A 25,709-nucleotide genomic window follows, 5' to 3' on the forward strand; every position below is an offset into this window, starting at 1 on the left:
ATCACATCTTTGGTCGATGCTTCCATTGGGTTTAGCATTATGGTAATCGCAACTTTATGGCATGTGATACTGGTTTTCCACACATAGAGTTTAGGTAAGTTCCTTAAAAATTAAATTAAAAAAAAATTTTTTTAATGTTTTTATTTATTTTTGAGACAGAGAGAAACAGAGCATGAGCAGGGGAGGGGCAGAGAGAGAGGGAGACACAGAATTCAAAGCAGGCTCCAGGCTCCGAGCTGTCAGCACAGAGCCCCATGCGGGGCTCGAACTCATGAACCGTGAGATCATGACCTGAGCCGAAGTCGGACACTTAACCGACTGACCCACCCAGGTGCCCCAAAAATTAAATTTTTAAAAGGGAAATACTTGGGGTGGCTGGGTGGCTCAGTAGGTTAAGCATCCGACTCATGATTCCGGCTCAGGTCATGGTCTCAGGGTTCGTGAGTTCAAACCCCACACCGGGCTCTGTGCCGACAGCACGGATCCTGCTTGCAATTCTCTCTCCCCGTCTGTCCCTCCCCTGCACACTCTCGGTCCCAAAGATAAACAAACATTTTTTAAAAATAAATAAAAGGGAAATACTTTTCCAAAAAATGCATGTCAATAATAATAAAGACAGTATGGTGTTTAAAAATGGGAACATGTAGGTAGGATCTGTGAGCACGGTCTAAGATGATGCAGGTGGGGACTGGGTGTGTGAAGCACGGCAAACTGCACCAGTCCTTCCCCTCATGTTACGAATGGGCAGGTGGAGGCCCAGAGAGGCTCAGGGACCAGCCCAGGGGTCCGCAAACTTTTTCTGCAAAGAGCCAGAAAGGAACCGTTTCAGGCTTTGCGAGGCATATGGTCTCTGTTACACACAGTCTCTGTCTTTATTTTTACAACTCTTCGTTAAAAACAAAACAAAAAGTCATTCGCAGCTCACAAAAACAAAGCAGGCTGTGGTGGATGTGGCCCAGGGGCTGAACCTGCTGAAGCCGGGGACTAGCCCACAGCCAGAGGGCAGGAGAGGAACGAAGCGGGGACTCTGACCCAGGTGTCCCGCCCCCGCAGCACGTGGTCTCCCTGCTGGGTGCCAGACACCCTTCCCAGCCCAGGGGCTCCTCTCTGCTCACCTTGCAGGCTGTGGTCCATGGGGAAATGCTTGGTCTCTTCAAAAGCTCTGCTCATGACTGGCCCCTTGAGGAGTGTGTGGATGGAGTCCACCTGGGAGGCAGGAGGTTCCGGGTCAGTCTGGCCCCTGCCCCAGCTCCTGGCTTATCTGTCCTCACTAGGGGTGATGGGAGGAACCCAAGGTCAGGCCAGGGGTGGGACAAAGGTCCTACCTGGTTAAAGAGATGCTCCAGGCAACCGTGAAGCTTGTCCTGCTTGTCTGACGGGATCCGCATGTCACAGGGCAGCTCGTCGCCTGGAAGAAGGAAGAAGCCATGGCCGTCAACCATTCCCGCCCCATCCACACCTTTCCAACCGTCTTCCCAAGAAGGCGGTATAGCAGCAGAGCTCCAAAACCCAAGGCGGGTTTGGAGTCTGGTAGACTCAGATCCTGGCTGTGTGGCACTGGGCAACTCACTTGACCTCTCTGAGCCTCAGTTTCTTCATCTGCAAAACAGACAATAGCAACTCAAGTATTAGTATTACACAACAGCAACAAGCCACTGCTATTATTCTGTTCTGCAGAGAAGGAGACAGGGAGCCAGACAAAAGGAAGTGGATCCCAAGTCCCCGGATTCATCCCCCGGCTGCTTCAGTTAAATCAGCTGCCACATGTAAGCTCCCGCCTAAAACCTCCCCAGGGACACTTTCTGTGGCTAAACATCTTATGTGATGAAACATTTATCTCAAGTTCAGCAATATCGTCAAATTTACTTAAGCTTCCTTTTTTTCTTCTTCTGTTAAGCTGAAGTATAATTAAAATTAAACTTTTGTGCATAGACCAGCTCTAGAAGAGCACAGAAGACAGCAGGGACAGTGGGAGACTGAGAACCAGGGGCCGGGGGACAAGGGCGGGAGAGAGGCTTGTCATCACCCACCCTCTGGTGCCTTCTGAAATAGGAACCAGATGGGTGTGTGACCTGTTCTCAAAATAAAAATCGTGAGGGCTAAGATGAACTAAAATAAAAATGACTTTCAGTCTTTCAGCAAAAGCCCTGAGTACAGTCTCATCTAACCTATAAACTATTATTTATGTCTGTGTGTCCATCCGGCCATCCATCCCCCTGTCCATGTGTGAAGAAATACGTGCTCAGTGATGATCTCCAAATACCATTGATGGTCACTTCTCGGGGGGGGGGGGGGTGGCGGGGGGCCTCTAACTTACTTCCATGCACTTTTTTGATGAACTTTTGTGGGTCATTTGAAAGGTTGGTTTGAGCATGTGTCACTTCTATGGAGACCATCAGGTCACCCTACTTGAGTGACCTCAGAGCGGCCATCATAATCTGTCACTGCATCATGAATGCTTCATGCGTTCTGTGTCCGTGACATTCATGGAGAACGTCTGCTCCAGGGGCGCTAGGGTCTTTGTCTTTCCATCCACTGTGGCTGTCCCAGAACCCAATAGGTGCTCAATAAACAGACGCTGGCTAAGGGAATGGAAGGAAATACACTACCACGCTATGCAAAATAATACGAAACCTAATAAAACAAAATCCCGGCGGAGAGATGGCTCCCCTGGAGCACTGCACTCACCAGACCCCATCTCGTCACTGCCCAGGTAGGAGCTGTTACTTCTCACGCTGGTGTAGGACAGGACGGAGTCCCGGTTGCTGTTACATTCACTGCAGAGGAGCAGAGAGGAAGGGCGGAGTCACCCTCCAGATCACACCTTCTGGTCCCAGCTCCCCGAACCCACTTGCCAGAGTGTAAACAAAACCCTGGGCCCCTCGACCACCGGTGCCAGAGCCGGGGAAGACCGTTCTGGTGGGTTTTCCGTGTCTCACGGTGGGGAAACATGTCTAGGCCCCAGCACAAAAACACAGCAACAGTAGGAGGGCGGGGAATCGTGTCCAGCTGTATGCAACGTCTGTCACTCCTCCCGTGGGACAGCCTTGTCCCTGGACACGCCTGCAGGTGCCACACCTGGCCACGCAGCTCCACGTCCCCTCCCCAGCCTGGCTATAACCTCGCGAGGGCGGAGAGAATCCCAGGAGCTCAGAAGATACCGGGAAATGAAAAACCACAGTCCTGAATTCTTTCCTTCACCTGTTTGACAACTAAAGGAAAAAAATCAGAGGACCCAAAAACGTAAGAATGAAAATCCTGGACGATGGACATGAGGCTCCAGGGACACACAGTCCCCAGTTAGCCAGAAACACCAACCAGTGGATCCCTGGAGACGGAAAGAATATGAACGAGGACGGAGGCCAAGGGTTTTCTGGGGAAATCCCACCAGTTCTGTGTCTTCTGAAGCACCTCTAAGATTCCACTTTCCTCGCAACGGCCATTTACCCGCTGTACGGCTTATGATAGGAAAGTAAGTTTGTAGTCTTACTTAACCCTCTAATTAGGACTTCGCTAAGTCCTTCGCTATTAACTTCACCAGTAGAAAAACCATTCGGATTCTCTCAGAGTCAGGAGGGGAAATAAAAAAAAAAAATAAAAAAGAAAAAGAAAAAACAAATAGTATCTTCCTCCTTGGATCAAGTAAAAATAAATGGTGTTTATTGCAGAAACCATATGTCTCACGGTGAGTTTTAAAACACACCGCAGACTTTGACGTTTTCTTTGCCCACATTCTGTCAACAAGCACAGAGCAGAACGGAGGCAGAACAGGTGGACGGAGACCCCGGGGGCCCAGGCCCTGAAACGCTGGCCTCGGGGAGGAGGGCCAAAAGGGGTGTCAGGGATTCAGGGATGTGCTTGGAGGGGCTCAGATGACCCCCCCCCCCGGAACCAAACGGGTGAGAACTGTGCCCTCTCCCACCGCTTCCTGGCGAATGTCCCACCGATTCCGACTTCCCACGGATCAGTGCACATCCCACCCCACGCGGTCCCCCCACGATGCCCACGGCTGTCCCCACCTGTAGGAGTCGCGGTAGCTCATGGTGTCATGGCCTGAGTCCTCCTGATCTTCCTCAGACACCTTGAAGCAAACCTTCTTGATGCCCCCGTGGTCGGCCCTGTCCATCTCGCTCTCCTCGCTGACCAGCGGGGGGGATGAGGCCTCCTCAGCTACAGGGGGATCACAAGAGCCCCTGGAGGGGGGCTCTGTGATGGTGGACAGCAACCTGTTTGGGGCAAAGGATATAAGCTTAAGGGCGCAGGCCCACGGAGGCCCCAGGTAAGGCCCTGACCTCTGGCCCCACCTTTGACCCTAAGCACAGAGAGCCATCAACTGCTTCCCACCCCTTCCCTGAAAATCCCGCCAGTAACTCTGCAGATACACATCCACTGCCCTGCCTGCAGGGGGCGTGAGATACGGCGGGCGGGGGGCTGGGGGCGGGGGGCTGGGGGCGGGGGGCGGTCTTTATTTTTCATGGGGAAGCCAGAGAAGGCTCAGAACAGGCCTGGGAAACTGAGCATGAAAGGCCCAGAGAGCCAACCTCTTCGACTCAACTCTGCTGCTTTGGCGGGAAAGTGCCACGGACGAGACGCAAACAAATGGGTACGGCTGCCTTCCAATAAAACTTTATTCAAAAAAACGAGCACTGGGGCGCCTGGTGGCTCAGTCGGGGAAGCGTCTAACATTGGCTCAGGTCGTGATCTCGTGGCTCGTGAGCCCAAGCACCACACTGGGCTCTGTGCTGACAGCTCGGAGCCTGGAGCCTGCCCCAAGATTCCCTCTCTCTCTCAAACCTAAATCAACATTTAAATGAATAAAGAAACAAACAAATAAATAAATAAATAACAAGGAGTGGGCTGGGCTAGATTTGGCCCACAGGCCATAGTCTGTCAGTCTCTGGCACAGAATATAATGGTTAAGAGCATACGGTTTTAAATCAGACAGGCTCCAGGACCATTTCCTAGCTCAGAGACCTAAGGCAATTATTTCACCTGTCTGAGACTCAATTTCCTCATCTGTAAAATGGAGTAATGTCAGTGTCTATGTGCTAGGCTGCTGTAAAGATTAAGGGACTTAAAATATGTAACATGCTTAGAAAAGCATCATCTGGTACCTTGCAAGCGATCATTAAACCCTGGCTGATATAATCCTACTCCAAGTCAATTAAGGCCAGTATTATGAATAGCCCCATGTTACAGGTGAGGAAACCGAGGTTCAGAGAGGTTAAGTGACTAAGTCACAAGGCTATTAAGTGACGGGGCCAGGATTCAAACCTGTGCCTCCTATCTCCAGACCCTACGTTCTTTTTCCTTTATCATGGACGATTTCCAACATACACAAAAGCCGGAGGAACAGTACGATAAACCCAGGTACCCAGCGGCTAGCTATGACAATGGCAACTCAGGGGCCACCTTTGTTTCCTCAGTCTTTCCCACGGCTTTTGCTTTCGCTGGAGTATTTAAAGTAAATCTAAGGTGTCACATAATTTCCCCCATAAATACTTCCATATGTGTCTCTAACACAGAAGGACTTTCTTTTAAAGCAACGTTCTCAACTACCCCCCACCCCTCGGAAACATGTAACAATTTGGCATACTTCCTGAAGGGCAAACATTTAGCAATGTCCAGAAACATTTCTATTTGTCACAAGTGAAGTGGGGGACAAGGGTGGGGGCACTATTGGCCTCCAATGTGTACAGACCAGGGATGCCCGTAAATATTTTACAGCACACGGAACAGCCCCACGAAAAGAATAATCTGGCCCGAGACGTGAACGGTGTCAAGGCTGAGAAACCCTTTTCTAAACACAACCAGACTATCACCGAACTTAACGGAATTTGTAATTCCTTAACACCATCTAGTACCATCCACATTCAAATGTCCCCGATAGCGTCTCTTCGCAGGCGGTGTGCTAAAAACAGAATCCCGACCGGGTCCAGACGCTGTCTGGCTGACGTGTGTCTCAAGTCTCTCCTCCTCTTCCTCCCTGTACCCGCTCCCCGCCCCCACCACCATTTATGTGCAAAAGACACTGGGTCACTTGTCTAGAATCACCCACCCTATGGATTTGGCCACCCGCATCTCCAAAAGACCACCCCGCCATCCTCTATCCCTCACGTCCTGTCACTGAGCAGTGAGATCGAGGTGTCGATGGGACGACAGTGCGTTTCCATGGGGTGTCCTGGGGCATTAACGCCAGAAGAGGCGCGTCCAGCTGTCTCTCTTTCGGCCATGTCAAAAGTATAAAGTTCCCCCAAAGCCTTTCTCCAAACAGTGCCAGCCTCTACTAACGACTGCTGCCCACATCCATTATTTTATTAGAGCAGCGGCTCTCAATGGCGGGGCGGGGGCGGGGTGGGGGGGACCAACGCGGCAACTGGAGGGGCAGAAGTCCAGGCCACACAGGGTGGGGAGGGAGGTTTGCCCCCCAAGGGGCATTTGGCAACGTCTGAGGACATGTTTGGTTGTCACAGCCGTGAAACAGGCGTGCTGTGGGCATCTTCGTGAACAGAGACCAGGGGCACTGCCGAATAGCCTGTAATGCCCCCCACCGCCCCCCGCGACGGTTCTCTCGCCCACAACGTCGATGCCGCTGAGCCGGCGAACCCTGGCTCCGGGCTCCCTGCCCTCTTCCCTCGGGGCCGGGCTCACCTGTTGATCTGGGTGACATACTGCTTCATTTCCTTCAGGGCTACGTCCAGTTTGGTAAAGAGCTGTAGGTACGCATCCTGGGTCTCCCGGTCCTCCTGCTTCAGTAAGAAGCTCAGGCCCCGGTCCTCCTGGCCCGGGGTTCCGTCGGCTGGCCCGAAGCCGCTGTCGTTGAGACCCTGGTGTTGGGGGTCCCCATCCACAGCAGGCAGGCACTTCCAGGATGGGGCAGCCATGGTGGTGATACAGTGCTGGGTGTAGGACATGGGGTTCAGGTGGCCTACAGTGGAGGGAGGGAGGGCTCACTTGGAAAGAGCCTCCAGGCACCCGTAAACCCCTCTGACAGAGATACACAAACCTATTTCAAGAATCCCAATGAGGGAGAAAAATTTCCTGCTAAATATTCCTTTAATCCATCGGATCACTTGGAGAAGAAAGTTTCAGTTTGGTGCTAATATGCTTTTAAGTACCAGGATACTTTTCCCGACTGGAATTACAGATGTGATGGCTGGTACTCCAGCAGCTACTTTATAACATAAGGCATCCTTCAGGATGGAAACCACATGTACAGATGGTGGGGTAGAAGGAACTTGGGTCCCTGATGACTGTGGAGCCACCATCGCAGTCCCAGACTGCTGGCCTCCAGACGGGTTTCTGTTTACGTGTCTATAGATCTGAACACAACCCCTAACAGAGACGTGCGGTTACCTTGCTCTGGGTCAAGGCCGATGAGGGAGGGTTTACGACCAAAACGGATACTGAAGGACCTGCCAACTGAGGGAGTGGTCTTGGGGTAGGACACTTCCATGAGGTTGACGTGGCAATTGGTGGGGCAGAAGTCCAGGCCACACAGTGGATGGGGTTCCAGGGGAGCCTGCTTGAAGGGTGGGCTGACCCTGTTCTTCAGCTGGGCTGCAAACTGAGAAAGGTGGGGGGCACAGGGTCATGATTCAGGGGCCTGGGAATTCCAGCCCACCCCCAGCACCCACTCGATCCTAGCCCGGCCCAGACATTCAGAGACTGGACAAAACGCCAATAACTTCAAGTGGAAGAGCGGATTCCCTTACACTGCCTTTCACTGCATCCAGATGTCGAGGAAGGTGTGGAGAAATCTGAGGCCTTCGCATACCTACCCACATTCATTCCTTCATTTTAGCTGCCCTGAGCTACCCTTGAGGAACCACCTCCCCGCAGTCCACAGTCTGTGAGGGGCAGATAAGGCTTCCCGTCCCTGAAGTGGTTGGTACAGGGGTACACAAGGGACCCAAGCCAAGCCAGTAAGAGTTCCCATCGAATTCCTTTTCTACTGGGGTGGCTGAGGTGAGAGCTCCTGGGGACCATTTTGCCACCACGCGAGAAGGGCCTGCCCCGAGGGTGAAGCCAACACGGGAAAGTAAAGGCACGAGGAGAGAGGCCACACTCTTGTGACGGTATCTGTCTGAGCGCCTGGAAACAACCTTGCCTGAAATTCACCTCCGGACTTTCCAGTGAGTAACAGAAACCAATAGATGCTCCTGTTCGCTTAGTCTGAGCTGGGTTGCATTTTGACATTTACAGCCCAGGCTGAGACCCTGGGGGCGCAGGTACCTCCTGGTAGCAGGCGATCCTCTGGCCGATGCTCTCCAGCTTGGTGTCACAGATGTTGCGGAACTCGTAGTGGGACATGGTCTTAATGTTGCTCAGGGCCATGAGCCGCCCACAGTTCTGCACAAAGACACTGTCATCTGCAGCAAAGGCCTTGAGGATCTGCACAAACACGAACCACTGAGCACTCAGCGTGCACCACGGAGGCTCTTAAGCAGTTGCCTTGTCATAGCCCTGGGAGACGGAGTCTATTACTCGCCCATTTTGCAGATGAGTAAGCTAACTAAAGAGGGAAGAACCACTCTCCTAAATCCCACAGCTACCAGGCAGGGGAGCAGAGACGACAATGCGGGGGGCCCCAGGCTAACTTGGAGGAAAGGGGAATCGGGCGCTCCGCCCTGCCCCCCGGGGTGGGGCAGCGCCCAGCGAGACCTTGGCGGTGAGCCCGAAGCAGCCGCGGGGCTCCACGATCTTCTCCAGCACGTGGCACTTGATGCCTGCAGTGCTCACGTACTCATACACCACGCCATGCTCCAGTTGTCCGTTGTCCACCGTCAGGCTGACCACAGGGCTGTCCTCATGCAGGCTCAGCTGGGGACCCAGGGACAGCAGGGGGAAGGCTGGAAGCCAAAGGGACCGGCAAACCTGAGGAGGGGGAACCACCCCCCAGCCAGCCCTCCCCCGACCCCGCACCACAAACGTTTGTCATCGTCGGACACACGGGACCATGAAGCCCGTGCTGCTGCTCTGCTGTCCTAGGAGCCCACCTTTGTGCCCCATTCCCAGTCCGCGTGGCTCAGGAGAGGGAAGCCCTAACCACACCCTTCCTCACACGCACACGCCTGGGCGATCAGCGATTCAATGTCCCCTATTCATAAGGGTTGGTTCAGGAATGAGCGTGTGACCCAAGCTAGGGCAATGAAAGTCAAGTCTGGGACTTTGGTCGCATCTACAAAGAGAAGGGAACATCCTCTTTTTCAACCGGATTCCAAGCTGTCAGAACCATCGCACGCAGAAAACAGCATGTAAAAGAGAAACCAACACAGAGGGAGCGCAGCTGAGAACGGGACAAACACAGAGAGACTCTTCATGAGACTGTACGTAAAACTGGATCGAGCCGGACCTGAAGCTTCCTTGACCCTACTCCCTTCTCAGTTTGCTGAGCCAATGTTTTTAGGTAGACCACTTTCAGTCCTGATTGACGTGGGCCCAGAGAGTCTAAGTGATTCTTCAGAGGCCACACGGTTAGGTGGTGACATATCCAGACAAGGAAGCGGGCACAAATGGACAGGACTGCCTTCCTTTCCACCCGCGCCAAACAGTACCTCTCGACACACGTGTCTTACCCCCTGCCTGTCAGTTTTTCTGTTCCCCGTCTGTTTCCCCTCGTGTCAGCACCACGAGGACAGAAACCCGGCCCCCCTTGCTCACTCGTGTGTCCCCAGCTCCTAGAACCGGGTATGGTATGTAGCAGGTGCTTCTACTTGTTGAAAAGAAGAGGAGAAATGGTCAGCTCCCCTCAGCACGCTTTTCCATCATTATCCGGGATCCCCCCACACGCTGGGGAAGAAAGCCCACAGCCCTTTCCTCTCAGAGGGCATACACCGGGCTGGGAGCTGCCAGCTGGCCTCTCCTCCCTCCCCGTCAGCCTGTCCCCTCTAGGATCCCTCCGCCAGGCTGTGTGTGCTTCAGCAGTAGGGGGATGGCTCCCCGAACGACCCCATAAACCCTGGTTCTTTGCTGTCCCTGAACGTACCAGCAGGGAGCCCACAGCCGTCAGACACAGAGGCATCCAAACCCCCTACTCTTCCCACAGCCTCCGCCCCCAGCCCAGCAGAAGTACAGGGCAGAGTCCAAAGAAGCAACTGGAGAGAAACTAAATATTCGTAGAGTGCCTACTCTCTGTGCCAGGCACAGTTCTAGGCTCGGAGGATACGGCAAGGCAGAAAATAAACAAAACCCCTGCCCTCGTGGATCTGCTGCTCTCTAGTAGCGAAAACACCAGACACTCCCTGAGGACGTGACATGTGAGCCCAGTTGAGAGAGGTGAAGAGCATGAGGTAAGAAGTACTCTGGAGGAGAGCATTCTATAGCCAGGGGGAACCGCAAGTGCAAAGGCCCTGGGGCAGGAGTACATTTGGTATTTAAGAGCAAGAAGCTGCCGTGAATGGAGTAGAGAGGGCAAGAGGCAAAGTGCCGAGAGGCCCAGCTGGAAGGCCAGGCTGGAGCTGGAGGAGGAACTTGATCTTTGCCTGGAAGGAGCCACTGGAAGGTTCTGTTCTGTTTTTTGAGAAGAGCCCGCAGGAGGAGAAGTAAGGGAGGACAGGGAGAACGGCAAGCAGGCCACTGCGGGAGTCCTGGTGAGCAAACGTGGTGGCTTTTGCCAGGCAGTGATGGAGGCAGTCGGAAGCAGTCCGATTCTCGACGCATGAAGAAGGTAGGGCAACAAATCAAGGCGGAGGGAGGGAGGAGAAAGAAAAGTTTGGGGCCTTAGAATCTGGAAGGATGGGGTAGGACGCTTAGGGGAGAACCAGGCGTCAGGGAAGGGTGGGGGTTCAAGGTGGCCCATGCTAAGGGCACAGTGCCTGATGGGCATCCCAGGGACAGCTGGCAGAAAGCCAGGTCTGGAGTCCAGGGCCGAGGCTGGGCTAGAGAGGTAAAGATGGGAACCTGGGGCAGACAGAATACTGGCCCCTGAAAGATGCCCGTGTCCTAACCCCCGGAGCCCGGAGGTGTGCTGTTACATGGCAAGGGGGGGCCACGGCTGCAGACGGAATTAAGTTTGCTAAACAACTGACTTTACCATAAGGCAAAATCCAGATGATCCCGCTGTGACCACAAGGCCCCTAAGTGAATATGGAGGCAGAAAAGTCAGAGAGGGCAGAGCGAGGGGGACTCAGACCAACATCGCCGGCTCTGAAGATAGAGGAAAGGACCACGTGCCAAGGCTTGCAGGCAGCTTCTAGAAACTGAAAGAGGCGAGTAAATGAATTCCCCCGCCCAGAGCCCCAGAAAGGAACACAGCTCTGCTGACACCTGACAGATGGCCCAGCGAGACTCACTTTGGACCTCTGGCCTCCAGTAACTGAAATGACAAACGCATGTTCTAAGCCACAGGTTTGTGGTACTTTGTGAAAGCTGCGATCAGAATGTGATACAGAGCCAACGGCACCAGAAGAGGACCGGTCGGTCCCCTCCGGGGTCTCTACCACACTGCCCGCCTGTCCCGTTACCTGAGTCGGGCTGGGGGTCCTCGCCGGGGGCCTCCTGGCTGTCTCGGGCCTCCTGGGCATCCTCGTGGGTGTGATAGACCCACTGGTACAGACCCTGCCGGGAGAGCAGAGTAAGAGGGGGGCCACGACACCAGGAGCCCAAGGAGGAAGGGACGGGGCGAAGGGGCAAACCATTCCCTGACTCCAAAGCCCAGGCTTCTAGACTGCCGGTGACATCACCTGTGGAAAGTCCTCTAAGACTTTGCTCTGTAACCTTCCTGAGGGGAGCTCCACTCATGCTCGACCCTCACCCTCTAGAGTCTATGCTCCCTACAGAAGCCAGGGGAGGAGGGAGCCTTTGAAAATGTAGGTCAGACCCATGGGAGCAGAAACCTTGTCTCTCCTGCAGCCCCAGGGCCTACAAACATGCCAGGCACATAGCACTGACTGGATGAAACAGTGAATGAACACCCTCCCCGGGACCCCGGCCCCCAACCCAACTATAGCATCAACTTTTCCCATCAACTCTTGGCCCAACATGCCTATGCAGTGAGAAGAGAGGGTCTGATCACACCCATGGGTGGAAACCGAGACCCTGAGTTGTCAGGGCCCAGCCCCCCGGGTTCAGGGAGACAGAGCGGGCACAGAGCCCACACCCAGGTCAGCCCTGCAAGGTAGGCAGCCCCCTCCCCCACCCAAAACGCTGTGGTGCCTTCAGGCCTCTCCCCACAGAAGGCAGGAGGCCCTCAGCCCCCGACCCGGCTGAGCAGGGCTTCCCTGATCCCCTTGGCTGCTGGATGCCTCACCAGAGCCTCTTCCCCACGGCTCCGGAACGCCTGGAAATGCTCCAGGACCTCCAGCGCACTGTCGTTCAGCACGTTGTTGCCGTTGACCTTCAGGATGCACTGGCCGGCACAGAGCCCTGCGGCCGCGGCCTCGGAGCCTAAGGGGACAGGAGTGCTTGTGGCACACCCTAGGCGGAGAGAGCCCGGGGCGGCGGCAGGCAAGGGCAAGTGACCCGAGGAACACCGTCCCCCACCCCGCCCACCCCCAGCCCCCCAAACACATCCCCAGACATTCCAGCCCCATCCCTGCACCCTAGAGCCACTGTCCAACCCAGTCCAGGAGGCAGGACAGGGACCGGCACTCCCGTTTCGCAGAAGAAACTGAGGCTCAGAGAAGTAGCAGCTAGCCCAAGCTCACACAGCAAGGAAGGCTGGATTGGAACCCAGGTACGCTTCCCTCAGAGCTTCATCTCCTTCTAAATCCCTCTATGACCTGTGATACTATGACAGGATCAGCCCCATTGCGCAGACAGGAAACAAAAGGCTCAGAGAGGCAGAGTCACTTTCTCAAGGTCCCTTGGCTAGGAGAAGCCGGGATTCGAACCCAGGTTTACCAGACTTCACGGGCATGTTTTCTCGGCTATACCATGACTCCCAAACTACAGCTCTCGGCCCCCAGGGTTTTGTGTGGTTAATAAGAAGAGTCTGGAATTGCAAATGAACGCCAAGCTTCATCTGTGCACGAGAGAATATTAGGCCTGTTTGGTGTCATAGTGACGAGCACAGGCCTGGATCCAGGGGCTTGAGTTCAAAGCCTGGCTCTGCCACTGACCAACGGTGTGACCTTGGGCACGTTCCTCAGCCTCTCTGTGCCTTGGTTTCCTCGTCTATAAAAGGAGGACGCTAACAACATCTATTCGCAGGGTTCCAGAGAGATCCAGGGGATAAAACATGTAAAGCATTCAGCCCCGTGCCTTGCTCTTAGTAAGTGCTCAAGAAATATTAGCTGCTTTACTATTTTTGCTTGGTTCACCTATAAACACCTAGGCTTCCCTGCAGATGCTGGAAGGCACGGCTTGTCACCTCAGCACTGCTGACATTTGGGACTGGAAAACTCTCTGTTGTTGTGGGGCCGTCCGTGAGCTGCAGGAAGGTCGGCAGCATCCCTGGCCTCTACCCATGAGATGCCAGGAGCATCCCCACCCCTAGGGTCACAAGTAAAGATGTCTGCAGACACTGGCAGGTGTCTTCTAGAGAATGGAAGTGCCCCAGTCGAGAACCACTGCTTTAACGAGAAAATAAAAACCCACTTTAAAATATTAACAAATTCTGGGGGGCACTTGGGTGGCTCACTCAGTTGAGCGTCCAACTTTGGCTTGGGTCACGATCTCACAGTTCGTGAGTTCAAGCCCCGCATCGGGCTCTGTGCTGACAGCTCGGAGCCTGGAACCTGCTTCGGATTCTGTGTCTCCATCTCTCTCTGCCCCTCCCCAACTTGTGCTGTCTCTCTCTCGAAAATAAATGTAAAGAAATTTTTTAAAAATATTAACAAATTCGGGGCGCCTGGGTGGCGCAGTCGGTTAAGCGTCCGACTTCAGCCAGGTCACGATCTCGCGGTCCGTGAGTTCGAGCCCCGCGTCGGGCTCTGGGCTGATGGCTCGGAGCCTGGAGCCTGTTTCCAATTCTGTGTCTCCCTCTCTCTCTGCCCCTCCCCCGTTCATGCTCTGTCTCTCTCTGTCCCAAAAATAAATAAAAAAACATTGAAAAAAAAAATTTAAAAATAAAAAAAAAATATATTAACAAATTCTTCGTAGCTTTCTGCCATGATGTGTATTTTCTTAATCAAAACCTATTAAAAGTACAACTATGACCACAGAAGTGGACAATTAGTGTTTCAACTTTAAAAGTGGAGTCCTTAGAGGGGGGCGCCCGGGTGGCTCAGCTGGTTGAGCATCCGACTTCGGCTCAGGTCATGATCTCAGTTTGTGGGTTCGAGCCCTGCGTCAGGTTCTGTGCTGAGAGCTCAGAGCCTGGAGTCTGCTTTGGATTTTGTGTCTCCCTCGCTGCTCCTCCCCTACTCATGCTCTGTCTCTCTCTGTCTCTCAAAAAGTAAAATAAAAACGTTAAAAAAAAAAAAAAAGTGGAGTCCTTAGGTGCAAAAAGGGTTAGGAGTCCAGAACCTGAGACCTATCTGGTTTCATCTCCAAGAGAGAGCAACCCCTTAAACCGCATGTAAGGAGAAGGCAATGTGAAAGCAGGGGTCTCTAACTGTCAGCCCATGGGCTGGATCTGGTCACAGGGGTCTCTAACTGGGTTGGATCTGGCTACGGGCGTCTCTAATTGGGCTGGATCTGGCCACAGAAGCGTGGCCAAACTTCACATTTCTGGCTTCCCTTAAAAACTCAAGTCTGGCAAGAATGGCCCCACATTCCTCCATGGCAATAATGAGCCTGAGCTGAGGAAAAACTGCCCCCTTTTAAAGTGAGCATGTCTCGGGGCACCTGGGTGGCTCAGTCGGTTCAGCATCCGACTTCGGCTCAGGTCATGATCTCACGGTCCGTGAGTTCGAGCCCCGCGTCGGGCTCTGTGCTGACAGCTCAGGACCCTGTTTCGGATTCTGTGTCTCCCTCTCTCCCTGACCTTCCTCCGCCCATGCTCTGTCTCTCTCTGTCTCAAAAGTAAATATAGTGAGCATGTCTTCACCTTGCCACAGTCCCCCCCCCACCCCACCACCATTGCCTATGCCTTCCTCTCAGTTAGTTATCCACCTGTGCCCCCCTGAACCCCATGCCGCTGCTCCAGACAAAGAAAGTAAGTGCTGGTGAGGCACAGGCCTCGTGGTAATGGTTTGGGGGCCTCAACTCCTTTCACACACACAGACCAGGCCCCCAAAGCCCCCTTCTCTGTCTATGAGGCTCACCTCTGCCCACGGCATAGACATACGGCGGGGCGGCTCCACGGATCTGGAAGCACAGAGCCTCTGGATGGTCGGGAACTTTGATGATCCTGCACCAGGCAGCAGCAGCCATAAAAAAATGCAGTATTACTCCCAACAGCCCAGGGGACCACGCTGGGAGACCTCTGCCTCCCAGACTTTTGAGAAATCCAGCCCAAAGTAGTATCAATGCCAGGCTGTCAGCAGCCGAAGATAAAGAAAAACCTCATTGAACCACAGCCCGTGTCTCCAGGGTCTCCAGTTCCTCAGAACCACCTGGCCCGCCCTGAGAGATTCAATCCACGCACAGAAATTCCAGAGCACCCTCCTACACCTTCTCTGTCACTCTCTCAGTGAGAGGAGGCTTCTCGGTGGTCAGACCAGCACCACAGGCAGCGAATATTTTGTTCAACAGATGGGAGGGTGAGAAGGGACCCAGAAGATCTTGGTGCCGACTCTAGAAAAATGCCCGCACGTGTCCCCTAGGGAACAGTTTGAAAGGCCAGGTCTTGGCCATTCCGCAGGTGGAACATCAGAGAAGAGCGGGTGGCACCTGCCCAGGGCTGCACAAGGGATGACATTAATCCAGCGGCTTCGAGGCAGCTGTCTGCTTCTCCGTCAAGGGCAGGTCTCCAACAACGGGCCTCAGGATCCTCCTCCCCTCCCCCACCCCACGCCACCTGCCGGAGAAAAAACCATCTAGGGAGCCGGTTCTCAAACCCCAGGCATTTCCAGAACTTTCAGCAGGCACGTTCCCCTGGGTGATTTCTGCCACTTTCACATACCAAACTATCAATCATTTTCCCTAAATTGGCTTGCCTCGTCACTGAAATAATCTTATTTAAAACTTTCCATCACTCCCGTCAATAGGAAACTGGGAGCATTTGCCTTAAATAGAAGAGAGAAATGAAAACCAAGAGCACAATTTTTAAAACAGAAAATGCTTCTCCATCCTACCATGGCCACGCTGGGCCATCAGCCTCCTTGCCTCTGCCCTGCTTCCACCTTTACCGCTGACAATCTAGTCTCCACCTCCAGAACCTATGTCCCGTCACGCCTTGCCTCTGCTCAGAACCTTCCAGTGGCTCCTTGGTCCTTACCATGGGCACAAGGTCCTACAAGGCCTGGCTTCCACCGTCTGGCAGACCTCATCACCCACCCCTCCCTCTCACTCACTCTGCTCCACCCCATCAGCTTCTTCGCTGCTCCTCAAAGACACAAGCCACGGTTCCACCCCAGGACCTTGGCACTGGCTATCTCCTCTGCCCGGAACCCTCCTCCTCCAGAAGTTGTCTTGACTCCCTCCCTTACCTCCTCGGGTCTGCCCTCAGCTCACGGTGGCATCTCTCTGACCACCACCCTCCACACAGCCGTCGCCTTTCCCAGCTGTATAGACTGGCCCAAACTTACTACCACCTGGTTCAGGAGGTCTCTCGCTTTTCTTTTGTTTGGTCGTCTGACTCCTGCTCCACCCTCCAACTAGACTGAGACCTACGAAGGGTATTAACGTGTCCATCTAGACATGGCTGGAGCCCCAGAGCCTGAAACGCCACTCGGTACACAGTAGGCGCTCGAGAACATCTGTTGGACGGATTAAAGCAGCAACATCATGAGACACGCCCGTGGAATGAGCCCCATCCTCGGGGAACCAGGACAGCTCACCCCCCTCCACCGCCACCCCTGGCAGGCAGTCAGTGCCCCAACCTCAGAGGGAGGCTGGCCCCGCACGCCCCGGCGCGAGGACACTCACTCTTTGGCCTTGGTGGCCACCAGGAGGCGCAGCGGGCGGCGGGAGCAGAAAGACTGGTTGAGGATGGGCTCGACCTCGGCAAAGGGCCTCAGGAACACCAGGTCCTCGTTGATGGAGTAGATCTTCCGCCCCACCTGCAGGCCGGCCATCTAGGCGGGGGGAGACACCCACACCGGGTCACCCGCCTCCTCCCCGGCCAAGGAACCCCGACTGCGCGCGGGCAGCACAGAGCCAGGCCCGGGGACCCGGCGGGACCCGACAGAGCCCACCGGGGCAGCCCCGCTCCCCACTGTGGCAAGCAGGTGGGCGGCTGGTGAGACAAGGTCCCGGCCAACGAGCTCTGAAGGGAAGGCTGCCGCAGGCACCACACGAAAGACATGTTTCCTTGAGGAGGAACTGCGGTGGCCGGTCCCCTGCTTCCCACCTGCCGTGTGGGGACACGAGGCATCGAACTGGGGCAGCCACCCACCCTGTGCCCTTGATGGCTCGGCCGGGAAACTCAGAGGTGTTGACCCCGAACCAAGACCCCCAGTCACCTCCTTCTAACTGTTACGTCAGGGCTCTGGGGAGGCGAGCACGCGGCTCCCTGCAACCAGAAGCGCTCCCCAGTGGTTCAAGGACACAAGCGCAGCACCTAGATGACACGTGCCTCTCCCTACCCACCTCCACACGCCCCGGAATGGCTCAGGGGACAGGGGCCGAATCCCTGGCCTGCCAGACTCTCTCCCCTCCCTCCTCTACATGTCACGGACATGGCAGAGCCACCGACGTGCCCTGGGCAAGCCACTGATCATTAGTTTGTCCATCCTCACAGCTGACGCAGAAAACTACCTGATTCAGAAACCTGCTCTTCTCGTGCACCTCTGCACAAGGCCATGATGGGAGCCGGGGCGTGCATGCTAGGGATGGGAAGGAGGGAGGGAGAATGGGTAGGTGGGTGAGTGGATGGATGGATGGATAGATGAGAAAGAGGGAGGGAGAATGGGTGGGTGGATGGATGGATGGATGGATGGGAAGGAAGGAGGGAGAATGGGTAGGTGGGTGAGTGGATGGATGGATGGACGGATGGATGGGAAGGAGGGAGGGAGAATGGGTGGGTGGATGGATGGATGGATGGACAGATGGATGGAAAAAAGGGAGGGAGAATGGGTGGGTGGATGGATGGATGGACAGATGGATGGATGGGAAGGAGGGAGTGAGAACGGGTGGGTGGGTGGGTGGATGGATGGGAGGGAGGAAGGAAGATAGTTGGGTAGATGTATGGGTGGGAAGGAGGGAGGGAGAATGGGTAGGTGGATGGATGGATGGAGCAGGGGGCTCTATCGCGGCTCCCCCAGAGACCGCAGGTAAGCCCGCCCCGGACTCAGTTTCCCCACACGGCAATGAGCAAGGAGAAAGCACCGACACGGCAGGTGGCCCCTCTGAGAAGCCTCACCTCAGCCAGCGAGCCCCTCTGGACTGACTTCACCACCACAGCCTTGTTCTTCTCCTCGATGTCAAAGCCGTAATCTTCCTCCTGGGGCAGGATCTGAGGGCCCAAGGCGGGAGAGACCCAGTGAGGCAGTGGGGGGAGGAGGGGGCTTGCAGCCAGCCCTGCCGTGGCCCCAAGACCAAGGGCCCAGGACCGTGATCCTGCCAGCTCCTTGTGCCCCAGATCTACACGGAGTAGGGGTACACGGCAGGATAAAGCTATGAACAGCACCCAGTACACGGCAGGTGCGCAACACGTATCTGTCAAGTGAAGACACCATCTGGCTCCCACGTCAGGCTGCTGCTGATCACATATTTTTTTACTTTTCACTGCCCGGCGCCCCTGTCTCCTCCCAACCTGCAGACCGAGTCCCCTCGGTTATACACCGCCGTCTCCCCATCTGCTGGCAGACTGACGTGCTCAGTAAAAATCTGCTGGCTTAACGAATAAAACAGATCCAAAGGTGTCTAGCCACTGAGGACCTGGGGACAGGCCAGGAGTTTAGGGAGGAGCAGTCCCATTGCAGGATGGCAGGAGGTTCGGGAGGTTCGAGGATTCGGTGATGGTGCGGATGCAGAGAATCGCATTTGTGTGTTCAACAAATAGTTGCTGAGCTGCTGCCTATGACATGACCAAGGTACGTTACCAGGCACTGGAAACAGTGTTGAACAAGACAGTTCCTGCCCTGCTGCAGCTGACTGTCTAGTGGGGAAGAAAGACTACAAACAAATAAGCAAAGAAATACAGAATGCGATGCAGATGGTGTGTGCAGTCTGAATGAAAATAAAGCACTTAAAGTAATAACCGTGGCATGGCGGGGGGGGGGGTGGGGTGGGGAGAGGCTATCTGAGCTGAGACCTGAATGAAATGAGGGACAGAACTTTATGAAGAGTGGAAAAAGTGTTCCAGGCAGAGGGCACAGCATGTGCAAAGGCCCTGAATCAGGCCCACAGGACTAGAGCATAAGAAAGGAGATCAGAGGGAGGGGAGAACACGGGAGATGAAGCTGGAAAGGCAGAGAGAGTCTTATGAACTGTGATGAGAGACTGGATTTTATCCCAAGTGTGATGGGGAGCACTGGCAGGCTTTATGGTGGGAGAAACGAGAATCCCCATATTTATGGGGCCCCTGTAAGTACCAAAGGAGAGAAGTGAAGACTTCTCTCTTGTATTAGGCAGACTTCAGCCCCATCTCTGGCTGTGGCAGGAGACCTAATCTGCTGAGCACCTCTCTTGATGGCCTCCTGTGGACCAAGCATGAAGACAGAGATCGCTAGTTATCAACAGGCAAAGAAGCAGGATTTGGTGGGCGAGGCTGGCGAAAGATCTGAATAGGCTGATAAATGTCCTCCCTCAACTACCAGGGTATTTATTTACAGCAAATGCCATGGACAGGGCACCAGCCCAGAAGACCTAAGGCCTTGGATGAGCCATTTCAGGAGGCCAACCTCTCTGCACAATGCTAAGCTGGGACGTGGGGTGGGCAAGGGAAGAAGGAAAGGAAAAGAAAGGGAGCCAGCAAGCCCAAACTCTTTCTAAAGAAGGTCGTCTTGGCCACAGAAGTGTCACCAGCCACCACCAAGAATCCCCACATTGGGTGCTCAGAGTTGAGCCCAACTTCTCTAGCCATAATTGGAAGGTCACCCGGCTCCCAGTCTGCAGCCGGGTCTGGGAAGGCTGATGCACACTTGGGCTCTGCTCCTACCAGCAGGCGCTTGGCCAGAATGTTCTCCACCAGCTTGAAGTCATTGCGCAGCTGTTTGTTCTTGCTGCTGGTTCCCTCCATCTCCTCGTCTGCATGGAAGCGGAAATACTGGGACTCGTCCTTGAACTCACTCTTCTCCAGCACTGCAAACCCACAGACACACAGCACATGGTCAGGCTCACAAGGGAAGGTTTCAGCAACACTTGCCAACTGGCCACTGCGGGCTGGAACCAACCCTTGGGCAAGTTTTCTTTGGCTAGCACAGTGTTTCATTCAATAGAAGCATATGCCAACACTAATGTATTAGGATATTTCACATAATAGTCTCGCATTCTGACTTCTCTTGAAAAATCTGAACTTGTCCCATCTGCTGTGAAGACAATATTACAAAGCCGTAGTAACAAAAATAGCGTGGAATTATAGCTGAACCAGATAAAGAACCAGAAATCACATAATAGGATCATGTGTTCATGGAAACTTAGTATATGATAATGATGATCACGTGGAGTATTCCACAGATGATATAGGGGAAAAACTGACTCACAGGGAAAAATAAAAGCAGATCCCTACCTCACACCATATACAACAAAAAACTCCTGATAGATTAAAGACCTAAAAATAAGAACAGGAAAACTAAAGCTCACCAAACAAAATGTAAAGTATCTTTGTCCTAGGGTAGAAAGAGTTCACACACAAGACCTCCCAAAAAAGCAATATAATAAAATTAAGAACTTCGGTTCAATAACAAGACCCTAGGCAAATGGCAGACTCAAAAGTAACATAATGTCGGGACGCCTGGGTGGCTCGGTCGGTTAAGCATCCGACTTCGGCTCAGGTCATGATCTCGTGGTCCATGAGTTCGAGCCCCGCATCGGGCTCTGTGCTGACAGCTTGGAGCCTGGAGCCTGTTTCAGATTCTGTGTCTCCCTCTCTCTGACCCTCCCCCGTTCATGCTCTGTCTCTCTCTGTCTCAAAAATAAAATAAAAAAACGTTAAAAAAAAATTAAAAAAAAAAAGTAACATAATGTCTAAAACCAAAAAGGAATAAATATCTACAATATAAAAGAAACCACCAAATCAACCAGAGAAAGCTGTAAAACATAGATAAAAATGGGAAAAGAATATGAACAGGCAACTACCAGATGGGGAAACCCAAGCGGGCAGCAAGTAGATGAAAAGGAGTCCAGCCTCACTAACAATCAGAAACAGACCATGATGAGACATTTTAGACTGCAGATTAGCAAACCCTAAAGGCCAAATGTGGCCCACTATCTCTTTTTATAAATAAAGTTTTATTGGGACACAACCACATCCATTCATTTATGTATGATATAGGGCTGCTTTCATGTCACAGTGACAGAGCTGAATAACTGCAAAAGGCTGTATGGCCTACAAAGCCTAAAATTTATACTATCCGGCCTATGCAGAAGAAGTTTCCTGATCTCTGCTCTAAAAGACAGAAAATGAATAAAAACTGGTAACAACCAGCATGGGATCTGATCCCTGTGGGTTACAGTTGAACTAAGTTACCAGGGCCAGGCACATTTAGATTCATTTACTCCCGGGACAAAGAAGGATCTGCTGCACTCCTCTTACAGGTGGGGGCACTAAGGCCCAGAGAAGGTAACTAAACTGCCCAAGGCCACACAGCAGGTAGGCTCCCCCTTTTCACCACACTGCCCAGCCTGCCCTTTCAGAAAGGGGAGATCCAGGCTCGGTTTGGTGAAAGCAATTGTCCGAAGTCAGCAGGCCCCCGAAAGAAGGAAAACCAGCTGCCTGAGCTTCGCGATGTCCCCGCCATCCCTGAAGGCAGAGGCTGTGTCCCGATTTGGTGGCTACGTGAAAAGCAGCAGAAGGCAATCCTTTCCTTCTCCCTCTTTCCCAGGACATCTAGCTGTTTGTGTCTTTCTCCGGCCACCCCTATTACCTCTTTGGAGAAAGCAGACACACAAATTGCTGCTTTGCCCAGAGCCGGGGGTAGCCAGGCCCCGGGGGGCCGGCTGGCTTCACCTCCACTGTAAACACGAAGCGGAAAGACTCTGGGAGGTAGGAGGAAGAAGCGTGTTGTGTCTTGGGAGAAATGTTTGGGGAAACAGCTGGAATCTCAGAGTCCAGGAGCTCAGCCAGGTGAGGTCCCCCACTCGCAGATCCAGGTTTCGGTCAAGGCCTCTGGCCGGGTTCGAACCCCTGCTTGGCCCCTGCCCAACTTCACGTCCCCTTAGCCTCTGTGAACCTCTGCTTCCTCATCTATGGGCATCATAACACCACCAGCTTCCAGGGAGTGGGGAATTAGATGGTGAGCCTCAGTTTCCCTGTATGTGCCTAAGTGAAAGGCTGGACCATCAGCCTCTCAGGGCCCTCCCTGAGGACACCTCAGGGCCCGGGACCTCAGGGCAGACGCCTCGGGAGGCGCCACATGGGCCATACCTACACCCTCCGCTCTGCACCCTAACCTGCATTTTGCAGCAGCCACAGCCCTAGGATCTGGCCCTTTCCTATTTTAGCTCATTTCTGAGTTCGTGGCAGGGAACAGGGGAGCAGGGGCCACGCCCTGCAATTTCTCTCCCTGAGGGTGTTGGCATTGCCTGGGAGTCACCCCCCGCAGAATGTCCTCGGCCAGCGGCCTTCCCAGAATAGCAGCTGGGGTGGACCCCTAATTACTCTCACCCACAAATGAGAGGTTCTGCCCAGCTGATTGGTGGGAAGGACGGAGCTGTCAGAGGGCGCCGCGGGGAACAGAGCGGCTTCTGGGAATGAGGGACTTTGGTGAGAGGAGCCGATGGACGGGAATGACCCTGGCTGGGCCCGACCTGCCCAGCTCAGCCGGGGAAACAGGCAGCTGGGAGTGTGCCCTAACCCCTAACTGCACAGAGCCATGGGCATGTTGAGCTCAGAGGAGGAGGGGACGACAAGGCCTCCAGGGGAAAGTTGGGGAAACTGAGGCACAGAGAAGGCCAGAGGTTTATTGGGAGTCAGCTGAGTCAGGGCTGGAACCAGGCCTGCTGGCTACAAGACAGGGGAGGCACCTGACGACCTGCCGTCCCACCGGCACGTTTCTCATCCTGCCGAAGGGACAGCAAATCCAGCAGCTAGACCAGGAGTGGAAAACTGTGGCCCACTGTCTGTTTTCCTAAATAAAGTTTACTGGCACACAGCCACGCCCACTTAGTTAAGTATTACCTGTAGCTGCTTTAATGCTACACTAGCTGTTGACAGAGGCTCCACAGCCTGCAAAGCCTGAAATATTTACTGTCTGGTCCTTTGCACAGAGAGTTCTCTGACCTCTGAGTTAGAGCATAAAGCAGAAGACCCACCCGCGGCTCACCCCTCCAACCGCAGCGGGCCGCAAGCCACATCATCCCTCCCCTGGAGTATCAGAGTCGCTTGGGCACTGGCCTCAATCCTTCCGCCGTCAACCCCGCGGGCGCTCTCCACCGCCCTGCAGAGGGATCAAGCACGTGCCTCCCCCGCTCAGAACTCTGCCAGGACTCCCACTGCACTGGAGTCAGAGTCAAAGTCCTCCTCACATGCCCGTGCTGTTCCAGAACACGGACTCCTGTCATTGTTTGATTCACGCGCCCGCACCCGCTCATGCACACTAGGCTGTGAGCCTAGCAAGGTGTCTGCACCAGGAAAGCAACAGCTGGAAAACAGCAGCATGAACAAAACCCAGGGAAGAGGGGAATCTTAGTCTAACAGGGAGAGAACAGCCCCATGAAGAAGAGTGAATGAGCTAAGCACCCAGCGAGGAAGGAGAGGAGCCCTCCAGGCGGCATGTCTGGGGAAGCCTGGGGAGGTGTGAACCCAGCAGAAACACGGAGTAAGTTGGGGGCTGGGGGGTGAGGCAGGCCGGGCACCCCAGGCAAGGGAAACTGTGAGAGCCAAAGCCACAGGGAGAGTTCTAGAAGTGGGGGTTCTTTGGTGGGAGTTAAAAGTCTACGTGTCCTCCTGAGAGTGTAGGAGCCTCAGGGCTCCCCCAGGGCCAGCAGGAGGGAAGGTCACAGACCCCAGTGGCTGAGCGTGTGGCCTGTAAACCCCGTCCGCCTCGGTTCCAATCCCGGCTCCGACTTGCTATGTGGCCTTGAGCAAGTTTCTTAACTGTCTGGGCTTCCATTTCCTCACTTATAAATAGGGATGATACTAATACCAACATCAAAGGATCATTACAGGATTAGACTAATTAATACATGGGGAGTGCGCAGAAGGAGGCCAGGCACACGAAGTATTAACTTCTGTTTAAATTTGAAATGGAGTCAACAGAACCAATCCCTCCCTCCTTCTCCCCACCTTCCCACCTCAGGATCATCTCAGGACTGCCCACCCCTCTCCCCGCTTTACGTGCTTCTCCTGTGGAAAGAACAGTGACTTACCTAAGGGGTCAGGCCAGGGAAAGGGGTGCAAATGTCCCGGCCCAGCTCCCTTCCCCTCACGCTTACAACCTGCCTGTCCTCTGTCCCCTCAGACCCCCGTCCTCTCCTCCCCATGGAAGCCCGTGGGCCAGGCCTGCACGATCCGGCCTCACTGCCCACCCGGAGGCCGCGTCCCTTCTAGGAGAGCATAGGAAGCCCACAGTTTTGACCTCAGATCCAATCCATTTTCCAGTCAAGCATTACCAGCCAGCCACCTTGGTCCCTACGGAAGCCCTGAGGTGATCTCTCAATCAGGGCAGAAGTGGGAGGGGGAAGGAGGGGGCTTCCTGAGACACCCCAAACCCCCGGCAGCCTCCAGGCCCACACCCAGCATCCAGCCTGGGCTCACCGTGGGCAGGCTGGACAGTCTCCAGCCCACCATGTGCTCCCTCTGGACCTCAGCTCCCCACCCTTCCATAAAACACACCAGGGACCAGAGTCCCTACTAGGTTTTCTATCCCAGGACACACACCCCAGGGGCCACCCAGGTGGCTCAGTCGGCTGAGCATCCAACTCTTGGTTTCAGCTCAGGTCACGATCTCAGGGTCATGGGATCCAGCCCCACATCAGGCTCTGCACCGACAGCATGGAGCCTGCTTGAGATTCTCTCTCTCTCTCTCTCTCTCTCTCTCTCTCTCTCTCTCCCCCTCGCTCACCGCCGCGCGCCCGCCCTCTCTCTCCCTCTGAAATTAAAAAGAAAAAAAAAATCATTTAGCAGGGCAGACCCCCGCCCCCAGGAGGCCGGGCTGAAGGGAAGGGACAGATTACCGTGGTGCATGAAGCCGTTGTTACACAGGCCCACGCCGAGCGTCACCGCCTCCTCGCGCGTCTGGCAATCACCCTGGAGCGGAACGAGAAAGGAGGGCGTTAGGTGAACCTTCACTTGAGGGGCTCAGCGAGGCTGCTGAGAAGCCCACCACCACCCTCAGAACGCACGCTGTACAAGGGCAGGGACTCGTGTCTGTTTTCTGTAAGGGAGCGTCACCCAAACAAGTTCGTGACTATTGCTAATAGTGAAACAAGAAAATTCAGAGTAGCTGGGATAAATACATTGTGTCTTGTGCCACAAACACCACAAGGGAGAGACGGAGATCTCGCGTGGCAGACCCTGTCGGCTGCCTAGCAGCAACCCTCTCCCCAACCCCACACTAGTACCGAAACCCTCACGACCGAAGCCGGCCACGCGGCCGTGAATGCCCTTGCTCCCCCGC

The 25,709-nt window shown here is 54.3% G+C and overlaps 1 protein-coding gene across 2 annotated transcripts in view; it reads right to left on the bottom strand.

The window, feature by feature from the left end:
* Nucleotides 1-25,709, bottom strand: part of PREX1 (phosphatidylinositol-3,4,5-trisphosphate dependent Rac exchange factor 1) — a 186,391-nt gene that overhangs the window by 15,824 nt on the left and 144,858 nt on the right. For both annotated transcript variants that reach the window (XM_040459806.1, XM_040459807.1), the window contains exons 15-29: nucleotides 25,267-25,339; nucleotides 20,090-20,232; nucleotides 18,350-18,442; nucleotides 16,915-17,063; nucleotides 15,150-15,235; nucleotides 12,251-12,387; nucleotides 11,466-11,559; nucleotides 8,665-8,852; nucleotides 8,236-8,394; nucleotides 7,357-7,567; nucleotides 6,652-6,928; nucleotides 4,020-4,226; nucleotides 2,689-2,777; nucleotides 1,326-1,408; nucleotides 1,116-1,206 (exon numbers count right to left, since the gene is read on the bottom strand). In XM_040459806.1, the coding sequence (XP_040315740.1) occupies nucleotides 1,116-1,206; nucleotides 1,326-1,408; nucleotides 2,689-2,777; nucleotides 4,020-4,226; nucleotides 6,652-6,928; nucleotides 7,357-7,567; nucleotides 8,236-8,394; nucleotides 8,665-8,852; nucleotides 11,466-11,559; nucleotides 12,251-12,387; nucleotides 15,150-15,235; nucleotides 16,915-17,063; nucleotides 18,350-18,442; nucleotides 20,090-20,232; nucleotides 25,267-25,339 (2,080 nt within the window). The remainder of the gene's footprint in view (nucleotides 1-1,115; nucleotides 1,207-1,325; nucleotides 1,409-2,688; nucleotides 2,778-4,019; nucleotides 4,227-6,651; nucleotides 6,929-7,356; nucleotides 7,568-8,235; nucleotides 8,395-8,664; nucleotides 8,853-11,465; nucleotides 11,560-12,250; nucleotides 12,388-15,149; nucleotides 15,236-16,914; nucleotides 17,064-18,349; nucleotides 18,443-20,089; nucleotides 20,233-25,266; nucleotides 25,340-25,709) is intronic.

This window comes from Herpailurus yagouaroundi, unplaced genomic scaffold, assembly GCF_014898765.1.
Source record: "Herpailurus yagouaroundi ecotype Mexico unplaced genomic scaffold, PumYag 246, whole genome shotgun sequence".
Taxonomy (NCBI): domain Eukaryota; kingdom Metazoa; phylum Chordata; class Mammalia; order Carnivora; family Felidae; genus Herpailurus; species Herpailurus yagouaroundi.